Source organism: Macrotis lagotis, chromosome 1, assembly GCF_037893015.1.
Source record: "Macrotis lagotis isolate mMagLag1 chromosome 1, bilby.v1.9.chrom.fasta, whole genome shotgun sequence".
NCBI classification, from domain to species: domain Eukaryota; kingdom Metazoa; phylum Chordata; class Mammalia; order Peramelemorphia; family Peramelidae; genus Macrotis; species Macrotis lagotis.
The window spans coordinates 218,705,448-218,722,325 of NC_133658.1; the positions used below are offsets into that span (position 1 = coordinate 218,705,448).

Sequence of the window (16,878 nt, forward strand, 5' to 3'; positions counted from 1 at the left end):
TTTATATATGTAAATCTTGATTTCCTAACTAGATGTTAAGTTCCTTGAATGCAGAAACTAATTTCTTGCTATTTTTTAATGTGCTTTCACATGCTAAACATTCAGTAAATTATTTTTATTGATATTTGTTTTATTTATAAGGCCACCAATAGTAGTTTGGGTTAATTTTTAGGTCTAACATGAAAAGGGGACCATTTGGAACTGAAGATGACTTTACTGCTACACCTCCTGCTAAACTGACCAGGATAGAGGAACCAAAAAGAGGTCTGTTTGCATTAGTCATGAATGATGAATATTTTATGTCGGAAGAGAGATTTGGCCAATTGATTTATATGTTAATATTAAAAAGCACCTTTGTCAATCTCTGATGATGGTGGTAACTTTAATTTACATGGTAGTTTGAGTTTTACACAATGGTTTTTTTAAACATATAGCATGCATTTTGAAGATTCCTTGTTATTTTAGTTATAATAAAAAACAGATATGCCAGGAACTCTTATCTCACTTCCCATCTCCTTGAACATGAAGCTGTTTTCTATAAATTCTTCTGAGCATATCAAATTGACATTTGGTTGTTAAGTCAAAAATATCTTGTAGTTCAGCAAAGATTTATTGCTTAGAGGTCTACCTGGAGTCAGACATTAAGTCATTATGTTGCTTTTTTCTATAAGTTCCATTGGTATTTAAATATGAATTTTTTTATAGTAAGGCATAGACTTAACAAGCCAGATGCCTGCACAAAATAAAATTGAGTTACCATGAGAGCTCCAAGAGTAGTAAATCATTGACTCTGTTGACACAATCATTGGGATGGCCATTATTATTGAATATTAGATAAGTTAAAACCTTACAGAGAAGAATGTTATATAATCAGTCATTTGGTACTAAGATTTTGAGTTGAAATGTTGATATTGAGGTTACCCAATAAAGCAGAGTAATTTAATTCTTGCTTCAGATTCACTGAACTGTGCAAATGCAATGGAATCAGTATGACTGGCTGTTCCATAGCTATAATCCCAATGGGAATAATCACAGGGGCTTGGACCACTTATTTCAATGTGTTATCATTTTTAGGTCAATTAAGGAAAAAAGGAAACGATAAGATTAGATTTCCCTGCATTTCTTAACTCTTTCCCCCTCCCTCATCACTCAGAGATTTTATATGTGATTATGAGAAAGAGCATCCATGAGTGTGAGCATTCTTTAAATTCTTAATCCTTAAATCATAAGACTTTTCTCTTTTTTAAATAATTTCTGTGAAAAAATATTAAAAACTTACTATACACTTCTAGGGCAAAACACTGAACTAGAAGATAGAGAAGAGTAATTTATGACTAAAACTAAAAGATATTCACTCCACAGCCAATACACATTAGAGAAAAAGAAACTGAATGATTCAGGAACATCATAGATGTAAGATGTGGATATGGAAACTTATGAAAACTCATAGAGCTAAAGGGAACATTAAGAAAATCAACTAGTCCAATAGTACTAAATTCAAATCACGTTTGATTTATTCATTCAATAAAATTAATTAGTTGCTTTCTTTATGTAAGGTACCATGAGTGACACTAGATAAAAACTAAAAGAAAAAGAAAAGCAATGCCCTGCTCTCAAGGGACTTATGGCATGTTGGGGGAAGACGGATATATAGATTAGTATAATAGAAGGTAGAGATTGCTGGTGGTGTACAGGATAGAGCTTCTGCCTGAAGGCAGAAAAATTCATCTTCCTGAGTTGAATTCTGGCCTCAGATATTTATTAGCTGCATGACCTTGGGTAAGTCACTAAACCTTATTTGTTTCAGTTGCTAATAAGTAAAAAGAGCTAGAGAGGGAAATGACAAACCATTCTAGTATCTTTGCAGAGAAAACCTGGAACTTTAGTTGAGTCTTGAGGAAAGAGAAGGCTTTCAAATTTACATCATTAATAAATTTTCATTTTTTAAAAAATATTTGTTCCAACAAATGATAAAAAGACATTAACTTAAATTCATATTCAGTCAAATACATGGAGAAATCTGCTATCAGAAGCCTTTAGAATCCTTTAGCTTAAAGAGGCTATAAGCAGCTATCTATGGATTAAAGTTTTTTTAAAAATCTAGTTAGACTTTTATCTTCCCTTTTCTAGAAAGACTCACACTGATATGTTCCCAGTGAGATTTAAATCTGTGCAATAACATTCCTGTGCCTTCAAAAACTATCTCTAGACCTAGAATTTCTCTTCTCTGACTTATTCATGAATCCTAGAATCTTTATTTCCTTCAAAACTCAATACACCTTTCAATACAAATCTTGAATTTCCTCCTCCCTGCAGGTACTAGTGTCATACTACCAAAATTACCTTTTATTTCTTTTGCATATACTTAGATGCACATATTTCATCTTCCCATAAAATATATGTTCTTTAAGAATAAGAACCAATTCTGTTTTTGTAGCTTCAGTGACCAGCACAGTATCTAATATACATTAAAAATGTTTGTTAAATGAGTGATTGATTGCCATAATGAAGACCCAAGAACAAAGGTTTTATTCCATATCTGTTCCATGAATTGAAATTTTTTCCCCTTAACTGTTTAGAAAAGTTAAAATAAAAAGAAGTTAAAAATTGAGTAAATTAAGGCATATTTTGAATGGATTAATGTATGTTAACTATTATAGTGAATATATTTTGTTTTAATTTTAGCTTACAAATATTTTTACTTTCATATATATTATATATATATATATATATATATATATATATATAGAGAGAGAGAGAGAGAGAGAGAGGGGACATAGTGAAATTCATCTTTTCTCTCTATGCCTTCTCTATGTTGACTTTTAGTACTGCTCTATGTTCGAAAGGAGTCAGAGGAAGTTTTTGATGCACTGATGCTCAAGACTCCATCTTTGAAGGGTCTAATGGAAGCTGTAAGTAATACTGTATATGATATTTCTAAAACATTCTTTTTATTGTGGGCTTAATAGTAATCTAGAAACACTTGTAATCAATATAGAAAGAACAAGAAAGAGGATTATATGAGAAGTTTTGAACTTCTGTTTCATATTGTGTGTGTGTGTGTGTGTGTGTGTGTGTGTGTGTACATATAGGTAACTTTGGGCCTATAGCTCCTTAGTTACAATACTCATAAATGTATTAATATTTTAAGAAGACTAACAAAGTTACTTTTTGATTGTGTTATTTGGACCTTTTTTATTTTCTTCTTTTCATTAAAAAATTTTTATTGATACTCTGTTTTTGCCAATCACTTCTCACTAACCTCCCATCTACCTCCAAGTATAGAAGCACTCCTTTGTAATAAATATGCAGAAACTGTCAAATATAGTTTCCAAAATAAACTTCCCTTTAAATTTTTTTCACTTAGTAGACCCTATGCATAGTTTACAAAAGATTCTGAGAAACTATCTGAATTTCTTAATTATATAGGAATTTTTATTTTATTTTATTGCAATTTATATTGCAATTATTTGTATCTATAAAACACATATATATGTGTGTGTGTGTGTGTAAACTGTTTGAGTTCATATTCAATAGAATTTTTTTAAATACAGGATTGAACTTGTATTTTTATTTGGATTATTAATCCTATACTATATTAACTTGTATTATATGATATACTTTAAAATTCCTTGAATTTATGTACTTGGTTGAATTAAATATACAATATAAAACAAACAAGTTATTTTAGCCAAGAATTTGAATGCATGAATACTTGAAAATATTGAATTTAGTGTCTATCACTTAAATTTCTAGTTATAAAATCATTGAATTCATGCCATGATTATATAAACTTAAATTTGAAAAAAAAAGCTTAAAGGTGTTAAGCTCAGATACTACCTGTGTGACCCTGGGCAAGTCACTTAACCCTGTTTGCCTTAGTTCCTCATCTCTAAAATGAGTTAGAGAAGGAAATAACACTCCAGTATCATTGACAAAAAAACCCCAAATGGGATTGACTGAAATAACTCAACAATGAAAATCTACTCCCATCAGAACAGTAGCAGTGTCTCATAAAATTTCTTGCTGGTTCTAGAGCTTTTTCTTATATGATCTCAATAGGAAGACTAAGGACTCAAATGATCATATTTTATCTTTCTAGCACAGTTTTCTATTTGTGTCATATTAATACTATAAGCAAAACCTACCCTGATAATTGCCACCTTGTTTTGTATACTGGGGTGAGCTTCAGGGAATCAGCATTTGTCAATAGCTTTTGTTTTTAAATTTTTCAAGGCAATGGGGTTAAGTGGCTTGCCCAAGGCCACAGGACTAGGTAATTATTAAGTGTCTGAGGTGGGATTTGAACCCAGGTACTCCTGACTCCAAGGGCGCCATGTAGCCACCCCCTGTCAGTAGCTTTTCAACAAGCTCAGATCACTTAATGGAAATAGTCAAGCACACATGGGTGCACACTTCACTACCCACCACCACCACATGGAATTGTGAGTAATGGAGTGTATCTCGAACCTGAAGGTTGGAGGAGGGGGTTGGAGTAGATGTCCTCTCTGTACTCTCCCAGCTCTAGATTGAGAATTCTACTTTCCTTAATCAGTAGTGTTAATATTGAACAGTCTGAAAAGCCCAATAGTAGGCAGAGGAGACAGGATGAAAAAGATTGAGAACCACTCTCTTTGAAACCTAATCCTAGAAAAAGTCACAATAAAGTCATTAAACTTTATTAAGATAGAATTATTATAGTATTATTCATTATTAGATAACAGGAAAAAATTAGGATCATAAATTTAGAATTGGAAGGGACCTTAGAGTTCATTCTAACCCCACCTCACTTTATGGATGAGGGTAGGTATACACTTTGTCCAAGGGTGAATAGGAGTGGTGGAATACATTTGAACCCAGAACTTCTGGCTCCAGAGTCAGAGCTCTTTGCCTGTACCACTTCAGCATTGAGGTTATACTTAATTCTATGTTTTTGTTATATTAAAAGAACAAATAAGAAGAGTGTGAGTATGTATATGTGTGCGTGTATATGTGTCATTCTCCATTCTCACCAGTGATGTGAGGATAGACACCTTGGGACTGGTTTGGAGAGACAGATTGAACTAAGATATTCAAGTATTCTAATGGAGTTGTCTTTGACTCTAGAGTAATATTTAGCTCCCCTCTTTTAAACACAAAGTGAGCCTTCAGTCCTAAAAAGAAATAGTTTGCCCTCTTGTAATCTCACACATCTAGTCAATAGCTTGTAAAAAATAGAGGTAGTGAACATAGACTGAATGCTAACTCAGTTACAGTCTTAGTCTGGCCATAGATTTTCTGGCTAATTCATGGTTACAGTCTTAGTATGGCCATAGACTCTTTTGTTTTTAATTTTTATTTATTTTTAGGCAATGGGATTAAGTGACTTGCCCAAGGTCACACAGCTCAGCAATTATTAAGTATCTGAGGTTAGATTTGAACTCAGGTCCTCCTGACACCAGGGCCCATGCTTTATTCACTGGACCACCTAGCTGCCCCCAAACTTTCAAGACAATCAAAACAAATACAGAAACTATGGAAAACCTGTGTCTATGAGTCTTGCAGTTGAATTCTTGAGTTTGTATCTGAACAGTACTGCTTCTGAACTTCAGGGAAAGAATGTAGAAAACAGTTCTCCTGGTCTTGGCTCTACCTCATTGCTCAGAGTTAGTTGCCAAGACTTGTTGATTTTAGTTTTATGACATTTATGTCTGTTATCTACTTCTTTACACTCACAGCCATTCCCTAGTTCAGGCCTTTATCGCTTTTTGTCTACATGATTATAATAGCTTCTTAATTTTAGGCAGTTAGGTGGCTTGACAGAGAGCCCACTGGGCCTGGAGGCAGATACTGTTGCTTTTTAGTTGTTTTTCAGTTTGTCTAACTCTTCATGATCCCATTGGGGGCTTTCTTGGCCTTTTTCTTGTTGAATACCACAAGAGGCAAGAGACAGTCCCTGCCCTCCAGGAGCTTCCAGTCTAACAGGAGAGACAATAGGCTATATATATATATATATATATATGATAAAGAGGAAATCATTGAGAGAAAGTTAAGAGGGATGGGGAAAAGTCTTCCTATAGAAGATAGTATTTTAGTTAGGATTTGAAGGAAGCGAGTAGGTAGAAATGAGGGAGAAGAGCATTCCTGATATGTTTTGAGTCAGAAATGCCAGAGCTGAGAGATGGAGTGTTTTGTTTGTGGAACAGCAAGAGAGCCAGCATCGATGGATGAAGAGAATGTCTTGGGGAGAAAAGTATAACAAGACTGGAAAGGTAGAAGGGTTCTAGTTATGAAGGGCTTTAAATACTAAATAGCATTTTGTATCTGATCTCGGAGGTGATCTGGAGGCACTGCAGTTTATTGAGGAGAAAGGGGTGACAAGGTTTCTTGATCAGCTACTATCCGCAACTGATAGTGCTTCCTCATCTTGAAAATCCTTTGTATATATTTATATCCACTTTATCTATATATTTTTCACAGAGTGCATGTCTTCTCTACTCCTCCACAACCTATGGAAGGTAAACTACTTGAGGACAGGGACTAATTTCATTTTTTATCTTTTGTTTCTCCATTGCCTGGCAAAATAATGTTGTTGAATGGTTTTCCTTAAACACACAGGAAACTTTTGTAAAGATGAGTAGCTATCCAATTCTTACGTAGACAAAAGATATTTTCTTAATTCTAACTTTAAAAAAAATCAGTATGACTTGGGAAGAGAGTATAGATCTCCTGGTTATATTTTCTGTCTAATTAAATTGTGTCCTCCTTAAGGGCAGGCACCATGTCTTTTATTTCATATTCCCCATGACATCTATCATAGGGTCTTGTTTTCATAGTAGGCACAGTGAATGTATTCTTTACAACCAGAAGGTATATGTGTATATATATTTTCATATATATATATACACACATATGGCATTATTAACAAAGTAAAAAATACACATATATATACATATATATATATATGTATATATATATATATATACTCTGTTACTGCCATTTCCTTGTTAATAAATTCTGAAATTCTCTTATATGATCAAAATGTTTTCATTCCCCTCCTTTCCCTTGACCTTGCAATCCCAAACCCTATTTTTTGTTCCCACCATAACCTCCAATCCTTGATGACTCCTCCCCGGGAGAAAATCTTCTCCCAGTCTTCACCCCAGCTGGCACTGTCTACACTCTGCTCCCTTTCCATCTTGATCCACTGATGAACAATTTCAGCACAACACCATTCTCTCCTCAAGTCCCTTGCCCTCTATCCTATGGCTGATCTTGGCAGCCAAGTCCCAGCTTTAGACTATGACCACCATTTCTCCCTTTACTCCTAATCATTATTTCTGAACAGAGCTGAACAAAATCATGGAACTGTGGTCACTTAGTCGACTCCATTTTTTTGTTACATATTCTCAGAGGACCCTCACTAGAGCAAGCCAATCCTATATACCTATCTAATTGATTCAATATCCTATTCACCACAGTATCTTTTCCAAACCTTTTGATCCTACCCCCAAAATCCCATGGTTCTTCTACCTTTCAAGTAATATGGTAGAGAAATTAAAGGTACAAACTTCAATATAGAATATATAAAACTTCTCTTTGTAAGTGGCATGATGGTTGATGGGGAAAATCATACATAATGTAGAAAGGAGTAAAATTGGTTAATAATTTCAGCAAAGTAGCAGGATTCAAAATACATAGAGTCTAATAATTCACTGAAAAATATGAGATTATAACATTACAAATACCTTTTCTCATTTCCTTCTCACCTTATATTACCCAGATACCTTCTTTCACTATCAATTCTTTCACCTGCTCAGTTTGCAGTTTTTTGTTCTTTATCAACCTATTTGATTATGGTTATTGTATTTTAATTTGTTTAAAGGATCTCCCCAATGGGCTGAGATGAGAGCATTCCTTTCATTCTTCTCTTGTCTTAAGATTGTAGGACTCTAGATGTTCAACAGTTGTCTTTAATTTTTGGTAGATGGCCACCTATCCTTTCTCTAACTATACATTTTCTTGATTTTATCTTTTTTTGTCACATGCAAGTTATTTCTAGAAATATGCTGTAGGCACAGACCAGTATATAGGCCTATGTGAGTATAGGAATATTTGTATGTATATTCATATATATATATATACATATATGTATATATGCATATGTATACACACATATATATAATATGTATGCTCAAGTATATATGTGAGTATGTATATTAAATGTAATAATCATCTAGAATGAGTGTGGTGCATAAAATACTAGACTTGTAATTAGAAACAGGGTTCAAATCCTGTTTGTATTATGTCTTTGAGTAAATTTTCTGCTTTATCATCTATAAAAAGAAGAAAATTGTATCCTAGCATAGGATTGTTAGGAAGATAAAATGAGATAAAGATCAAATGATATAAAATTATAAAAAACAAGAGTGCTCAGTTGACAGTGTTCTCTTCTGTCCTAGATATCAGATAAATATGATGTCCCTTTTGAAAAAATTGGAAAAATCTTCAAGAAATGTAAAAAAGGGTGAGTATTAATATTAATACTTTAATAACATTAGTTTTGTATATACTTGACTCAGATACATATAAAGAATATTAATATTCATCACTGTATTTTATAAGAAATTAAATATAAAGCATTTTCATGTGGTTACTAAGGTAACTTTTCCAATAGGTTTTAAAAAATACGTTCTACACCTGAAAAGAAGAAAAAAAATTTAATACAACATTCATTTTTATTCAAGTGAAATAGTGCATGTAAAGCTATTTCCAAACCTTAAATAGCCTGTAATGATAATTAATGATTGTTAAAAATCATAAAAAGGAAACTTGTACAAGAGGAGATCCTTCATTAATATGATCAAAGTGTGGACAAGTCAAGAAGCAACAGTTTTTGTAATGCAAAGTGCATTACACAACTAGGTGGCCTTGGGCAAGCCACTTTGTGCAGGAACAAAGCAATATTCTTCCCAGTATTTGTTATAGTTCTTGAAATACTAAAGGTAATATGATAGAGAAATTAAAGGCACAGACTTCAGTATAGAAGATATAAAATTCTTTGTAGTTGACATGATTGATGTTGAAAATCACAGAATGTAGAAATAAAAAAAATAATAACTTTAGTAAATCAGGATTCAAAATACATATAGAGAAATCATCAAATTTCTAATACAGTACTAACCAAAAACCACAATAAAAAAACAAATTTCATTCAACAAATAATTACAAAATACATAAAACAATCAAATGGAACCCTGCTAAGAACACATTCAAAGTTTATATAAATTCAACTACAAAAAAGCTTTTTTATAGAAATTAAAGAAGACAAGTAAATGAAGATTCAATGTTTATAAGTGGACCACAATGATATAATAAAAGTGATGTTATTACTTAAATTAATTTTATAGACCCATGTTAGAACAATCAAACTACCATGAAGTTATTTTCTAAAACTAGACCAAATAATAAAATTCATTTGGAAATACAAAAAGGAAATAATGAAAACTAGTAGGAAATGTAGTAATCAAAATTATTTGATTCTGGTTAAAAAATAGAAAAGTAGAGCAGTGGAATAGACTAGATAAATATGAGCTAGAAAAAAAATCAAAGCAGTGGTTCAGTGAATGATAAATCCAATAACACAAACTCCTCAGTGTGGGACTCCCTAATCAATAATAACTTCTGGGATAACTGGAAAGCAGTTTGGCAGAAAATAATTTAGACAAGTGACTTATATTACATACCATACATTCCAGATTAATATGGGGCAACTAGGTGGCATAGTGGATAGAGCACCGGCCCTGGAGTCAGGAATACCTGAATTCAAATCCAGCCTCAGACACTTAATAATTACTTAGCTGTGTGGCCTTGGGTAAGCTACTTAAACCCCATTTGCCTTGCAAAAACCTAAAAAAAATTATTATGTGACCTAAGTATAAAGAGTCACATTATTTTAAAAAATTAGAGGAAACCATAGGGAGAGATACACTCAGATCTATGGTGAGGGGGGAGAATTTTTAATCACATTTAGTGATCATAAAGATAAAATAAACTTTTATTATGTAAAATTAAAAAGTTTTGCATGAATCTTTATCAATAAACTAAGGGGAGATACTGTAGGGAAAAAACTTGCATCAAATATTTCCATTATAAATGTGGATAGAGGTAATTGAAATATACAATAGCAAGAGTGGGCCTAAGGATAAAAAAGTTTTTCAAAAGGAAAAAAAGCAACCATAAACAACCATTTGAGAAAAGGTTGAGAAAATGAGAAAATACACACTTATTCTAGGTTGGTGATTACCAGAACTATCAGAACAAAAAGTTATAGACTGTCTTGTCATTTGGTTTGGCATAACTGTTTTTCTTTGTTAAAAGTGGATGAGGGGGCAGCTAGGTGGCATAATGGATAAAGCACCGGCCCTGGAATCAGAAGTACCTGGGTTCAAATCCGGTCTCAGACACTTAATAATTAACTAGCTGTGTGGCCTTGGGCAAGCCACTTAACCCCATTTGCCTTGCAAAAACCTTAAAAAAAAGTGGATGAGGGATACATATTGGAAATGATTACAATGATCAAGGAAAAAGGCATTGATGGCTAATTTTTTCAATAATGGATTAAGACAAAATAAAAATCTAATTTCTTATTATTCACCATTTCCATACCTCATAATAAAAACAAATTGAATTCCAATGCTCAATTATGTTTTTAAAATGTCAGGAATCTAGATATTATTTTTAATTTATATAACCATTAATTTCCTAAAACTTTTTACCCTTTAGTTCTTCAATACTTCAGAATTTTATGTAGCTATGTTTTTGGCATATATTCTAATCCACTTATAAAATATAAGATGAACTTCCATTTTAAAGAACAAACAATAATTATATCTTTCTCAATGGTTCTAATGAAAAGGTTTAAATGTGTGGCATCCTGAAAGGAGCATTAAACTTAAAATCTAGAGACCTAGTTAAGATCCTAGTTCTCCAACCTTAAATAAGTCATATCCCCTTTCCAGTCTTCATCTTTGATATAAACAGGTTAGACTAGAGGATCTTTAAGGTTCCTTCTAGCTCTAAAATCTCTGTTATGTTCATTTTGTCAGTTGGTTTTGCATAACTGTTTTTCCTTGTTAAAAGTGGATAAGGGAGGGGTGTCTAGGTGGCATAGTGACTAAAGCACCGGCCCTGGAGTCAGGAGGATCTGAGTTCCTTGGGAATTTGGGACCTTGGAAATGTCACTTAACCCCATTGCCTTGTCCAAAAAAAAGTGAATGGGGGGTACATATTGGGAATAATTATAAAGATAAATACAAAGGCATTTTTAGTTAATTTCTTAAATAATGGATAAGACAAAAATAAAATAAAATTTAATTTCTTATTATTTGCCATTTCTACATGTCATAATAAAGACAAACTGAATTCCAATGCTCAATTATGTTTTTAAAGTGTCAGGAATTGTTAAAGTAAATTGTAAAGTGTAACTTGATACACTTCTAGGGATAAATTGTTAAGAATATCCAGATTCTAGTGATCTGGAAGACAAAAGGCTATTCTTATTAATTCATTTTCTAATGTCAGATTAGTAAGAACTTTGTTAGTAATAAAATTTTGATATCATTTATTTTTACATCACCTATATTTCCCAATGAGTCACCTTTTTCTTCTCCTTCCAAAATAGTCATTCTTATAACAAAGTGTTAAAAAGAGGGAAAAATTAGTTCAGCAAAACTAGCCAACACATAGAAAATGTCTGCTATCATATACAGTGTTTCACATCCATAAGCTTTAGTGTCCCCAGAGAAGATGGGTAGGAGCCTTTTCATCTCTTTCTTGATGCTAAACTAGGTCATTATAATTTCATATCATTTAGTTTCACTTGTCTTGTTGTTCTATTCTTTTTATTTACATTGTTGTAGTCATCATTCTCTCTGCTTTACTTTATATGAGCTCATTCATATATATATATATATATATATATATATATATATATATATGTATATATTCCCATGCTTCTCTATCTTCTCTATATCAGTCATTTCTTACAGCACAATAATATTCCATTACATTCATATACTACACTTGTTTATAGTCATTCCCCAATCAATGGCTATCTACTTTGTACCTAGTTCTTTGCTACTACTAAAAGTGCTGCTATAAATATTTTTGTGTAAATGGGACCTTTCTTTTTATTCTCTTAGTATAGTATAATTATATAATGTGGTAAATCAAATGATATAGATATTTTAATCATTTTTTGACATGATTCCAAATTATTTTCTTTTCTCTTTTTTGTTGTTTTGTTTTGACTAGGCAGTAGGGTTAAGTGACTTGCCCAAGGTCACACAGCTAGGTAATTTTAAGTGTCTGAGGTTTTATATGAACTCAGGTCCTCCTGATTCCAGGGCTGGTGCTCTATCCATTTCACCACCTAGCCATCCTGTCTTTCCACAATCCTTCCAACATTGACTATTATCTTATTTCTATCTCTGCCAATTTGCTAGTTGTGAGGTGAAACCTTAAAGTTGTTTAGATTTTTCAAATGTATTATTATCAATGAGTTAAAGAATAGTTAATATGATGTTTTATAATTTGCAATTCTTTGAAATATTTTATTCAGATCATTTGAACACTTATCCACTTGGAAATACCTTTTAGTCTTATATATTTCTGATACCTGATTGCCTGGCATTCAGGGTCATCTCCAGTTGTGTTGATTCATATCAGCCACTGGACCCAGTTGGTTCTAGAGAAGAAAGTGAGGCTGGTGACTGCACAGCACCCCACATATCTTTATATTAGGTTCTTATCAGAAGTTTTTGATATAAAGTTTTTTTCTCCAGGCAATTACTTTCATATTCTACTTGTATTCATTTTGTTCATGCAAAAAATTTTTCAGTGTCATACAATCTAATTTATAACATCATTTTTTTTGGTTCTTAAAATTAAGTGACAAATGCAGCAGTAAATAACCTTGACCTTTCTTCCACACTTAGAATCCTGGTGAACATGGATGATAATATAGTGAAGCATTATTCTAATGAAGACACCTTCCAGTTGCAGATTGAAGAAGCAGGGGGATCATACAAGCTTACTCTTACAGAAATCTAAAGGCAGGCAAACCCAGAACTCTACATGAGTTAAATGAAGGTGTTAAATGGACCTTTTTTTGAACTGCAAGGTACAACAGTGAACCACTTCCCACAGAGGGACACTAGTGGAAGTGATGCATTTGAGTTCTTGAAGGGGACAGAAGAGCATTTGGATTGAAAGTGATAACATTGACATATTTTGCATTGGTCTTCTTCAGATGAAATAGAATCAGTATGTGAAATTTATGAGTTTACATTTATAGAGCGTGTTAGAACTACTCAGTCTTTATACACATGTATCAGCTGAGCCTCCTGATAACTCTGTGAGGCAGATAACAGCAAGTACTATTATCCCAGTCTTATAGATGAGAAAACTAAAATTCAGAGAAAGTAAGTCATTTACCCAAAACCAATAGCTGGTAAAACCCACATCTAAGTCTACTCTCCTTCCATTGCACCAAACCACATCTAAATTCAGAATTTAGAGAATATTAATCCTATGGTTTAGTAAACCAGTAGACTGTCATTTACCAATTTCTCATCTGTTCTATTTATGGAAATTTAAACAAAGAGCAATAAGTTTTTCTTACCCTCAACTGTTTTGATGTCCTGAGATTGTCTCATGCTTATGAGAGTTAGACTGGAGGATCTTTATTCTGTAACCTTTTATCCTCAATAAGTGTTTACTAGATAGGTATGATACTGAAACCCTTCTTTGCAACTTTCTTGAACCTAAAATAATGGCCTTATGAAGAACTGAAATGGGTTATAGTATAAAATCATTTTAGATAAAACTGTATTGTATATAAGTGCAATATATTTTTGAAGGTTCTGTAAATGTGTATATATATGTCACATAAATATATAATATATAAATATGGTATCCATGTACATATAATGATAAAATGCAGTGAAAGCTATCTCATAGAAATTCCATAAACCAAGGTAAAATTATTTTTGATGGCATATACCAAGCTGATCAAATACAGCATTGAAATGTTCCTTTGATAATGTTTTTCCAAACACAAGTATTTATTCCATAACATAGTAATACCTTCTAGTATTCTCCACAAGGTGGCTATGTCCAGGTTTCTACACTACAGTAATAAGTGAAATTTAAAAACTAAACTCTTATACTCGAATATGTTGTGTATGTACCAGACAAATATGCCTCTATTAAGTGAACAAAAATGAATGAATAGGCTATAGTTAATATGCACTAGAGTTCCTCTTAATCAAATGGGTTGAAGATGAGAGAAGTTTTACTTTAAACTATTTAGAAGCCTCAGGCTTTGATTTTTTTCTGTTGCAATTTTGGGAACATTCATGAATTTATGACTAAGTTACTATAGCAGGGGAAATTTTGTATCCATATAAAGCATATCCAACTACTGAAAAGTGTAAATTTTTAACACAAATACAATCACGGGTATTTCTTAGGTTCAGGGATATAGCATAGACCCTTTGTACAAGTAGAATTAATAGCAATATTTTTAACTTTCAAATATTTTAATGAAGTATGTGAACTAAATTGTTGATTTGTTTTCTAAAATAAGATACTATGGGACACGGGTCATATAACAATGTTTTATATTTTGTTTTATGAAACTGATTTTTGCCTTGTGTGCTATTTTTAATTGTATCATCAAAGATGTATTTTAAGCCAAAGGGATTAAATTTTATATGTCTATTTCTTAATATGACTTTCTCTTATATGATCTCCCAATTTGACTTTGTTTTACCATGAACTTCAAAAGGATATTATCTTCCTAATTCCCACTTTCTTGCCACAGCCAGGTAGATAGAGTGCTGGGCCTAGAGTCAGGAAAAGTTGAGTTCACATCTAACCTCGGACACTTTGGTAGCTGAATAATCCTAGGTAAATCATTTATACTGTCTGCCTCAGTTTCCTCAACTTTATAATGGGGATTTTAATGGTGACTACTTAATAGGGTTATTGTGAGGATCAAATGAGATTATCTGTAAAGCATTCAGCAAGATGACTGGCCCATAGGTGGAAATTAATAAGTGCTTGCTTCCCTTCCCCTCCCCTATATATGCATATAGCTATCCAAATGCCACAAAAATGAGACAGAAATCAGTTATAGTTTGGCTGAAGTATGACCATTAAATGTCCTTCAAATCTAAATTTCTAATCTCCTTCCCTCTCTTTTCTTTTTTATAACTTAGTTGAAAAGGAATTTTAGGTCAGAATTGTGCTTAAGTTTACAATTTTGTTGAAACAAGAGCTGCTCTGAAATTATTATTCAGGTAAATTGATATTTGGCTCATAGTAGGTATTCAACAAATGTTCAATTAAGTAAACACTTGCCTTGATGTATATATGTGATGTGTGTGTGTGTGTGTGTGTGTATGTGTGTGTGTGTGTGTGTATGTGTATTTTATATTTAGATAGATTCCTGGTCTACCTGTCTCTTTTTTATATCTTTTACTTAAAAGTCAAGAAAATTTACTTATAGAACATAATTTATAAAATAATAAAATCTAGAGTTATAAAGAACCTAAAAAATTTGTAATCCAACCCCTTCATTTTATAGAGGGATTGCAAGAAAGAGAATTGGAAATTGCTTGCTGAGGGTCACATAAAATGTTGTCTTCTAGCCTACCTCCAATTCTTTACTCAGGGCTAAAAATGTACCTGCTTCCTTTTGGCTTCATGTAGCCAGAATACTTTTGAATGTGGGTCTTGGCCAAACCAAAAAATGACAAAGTATTGCTGCTGATATGCAACATTTACCTCTTATAATCCAAGGTTTTCAATGGCCTGGCTGTCTCAACATGTGACCAGCAAAGAACACACCCATTCCCTAATTAGGACATATTTTTGTTGGTAGAGTGAAATGGGAATCTCTTAAGGATGGATTGATGAAATAACAATGGAATATGAAGAGAGATGATGGGAGCAAGATGACAGAAAGGGGAAATCTGAAAGTAGAAATTAGTAGAAATTTAAACTGTTACTATAATTGTTTTAGGTGATTAGTGTTGTTTTTATTTTCAGATTTTTACAAAAACATTACTTTTGCAATATTTTTGGTCACAATTCTTTATTTTTTTGTCCAATCTGATACAATAAATAAAGGAATTCTTTAAAGAGGTTGGGCCATGTAGGCTGAGTTTTTTGTTTTTTTAAAACTATACATCAGGTTTTTTTTTCCCTGAAAGAAACTTCCAGAATGAAAACTAGGAACAATCATGGTTTTTCGGATCAAAGATAAAAAATTCAGAGTTTTCAGGTCTAAGATTAAAAAAAAGGACCAAACAGTAAAATTTATCACTAAAAAAAGAAAAGAGAACTTGAAATATATTCTAAAGGGCAAAATGTTTATAACCAAGAATAACCCATATGGTAAAACTGAATATAATCTACATGAAAAGAAGATTTCTTCTTTTATATATAAAGTATGTATTTTATTATACATTTAAAATTCAAATGGCATATATCTTCTGTTTCAAATGACATATTACCTTTAGTTCTGTCAGCAATATTCTATGTTAATTTTTACAACATAAAAAAATCAAAGTCATCATTGTCTTATATACGATCCCAATTCTAATGGAAAATTTTGCATGATTTTTAATTTTTGAAAACTGCTGAAAATTATACTAATAAAAGAATCAATTTGCCATTACAAAAATTTGCCCATGTCACATTACAGAATCATCCAAATATACTACAAAAAGTAATCATTTTTGTACATGAACTTGTTCTCATATTAGTTCTTATACAATATAAATTATCCTAGATAATCAGAAGTTTCTTAATAATCAAGTGAAAAAAAGA

General features: G+C 32.2%; 1 protein-coding gene across 4 annotated transcripts in view; it reads left to right on the forward strand.

Annotated features, from left to right (window-relative positions):
- Window positions 1-16,621, forward strand: part of GRHL1 (grainyhead like transcription factor 1) — an 87,108-nt gene extending 70,487 nt beyond the window's left edge. Inside the window, exons 13-16 of one of the 4 annotated variants that reach the window (XM_074209652.1) lie at window positions 173-264; window positions 2,827-2,912; window positions 8,442-8,506; window positions 12,978-16,619. In XM_074209652.1, coding sequence (XP_074065753.1) covers window positions 173-264; window positions 2,827-2,912; window positions 8,442-8,506; window positions 12,978-13,092 — 358 coding nt within the window. In that variant the 3' untranslated portion in view covers window positions 13,093-16,619. Of the gene's footprint in view, window positions 1-172; window positions 265-2,826; window positions 2,913-8,441; window positions 8,507-12,977 lie in introns of all 4 variants that reach the window. The other 3 variants (XM_074209649.1, XM_074209651.1, XM_074209650.1) reach the window with 3 other exon arrangements.
- The last annotated feature ends 257 nt before the right edge of the window (window positions 16,622-16,878 follow it).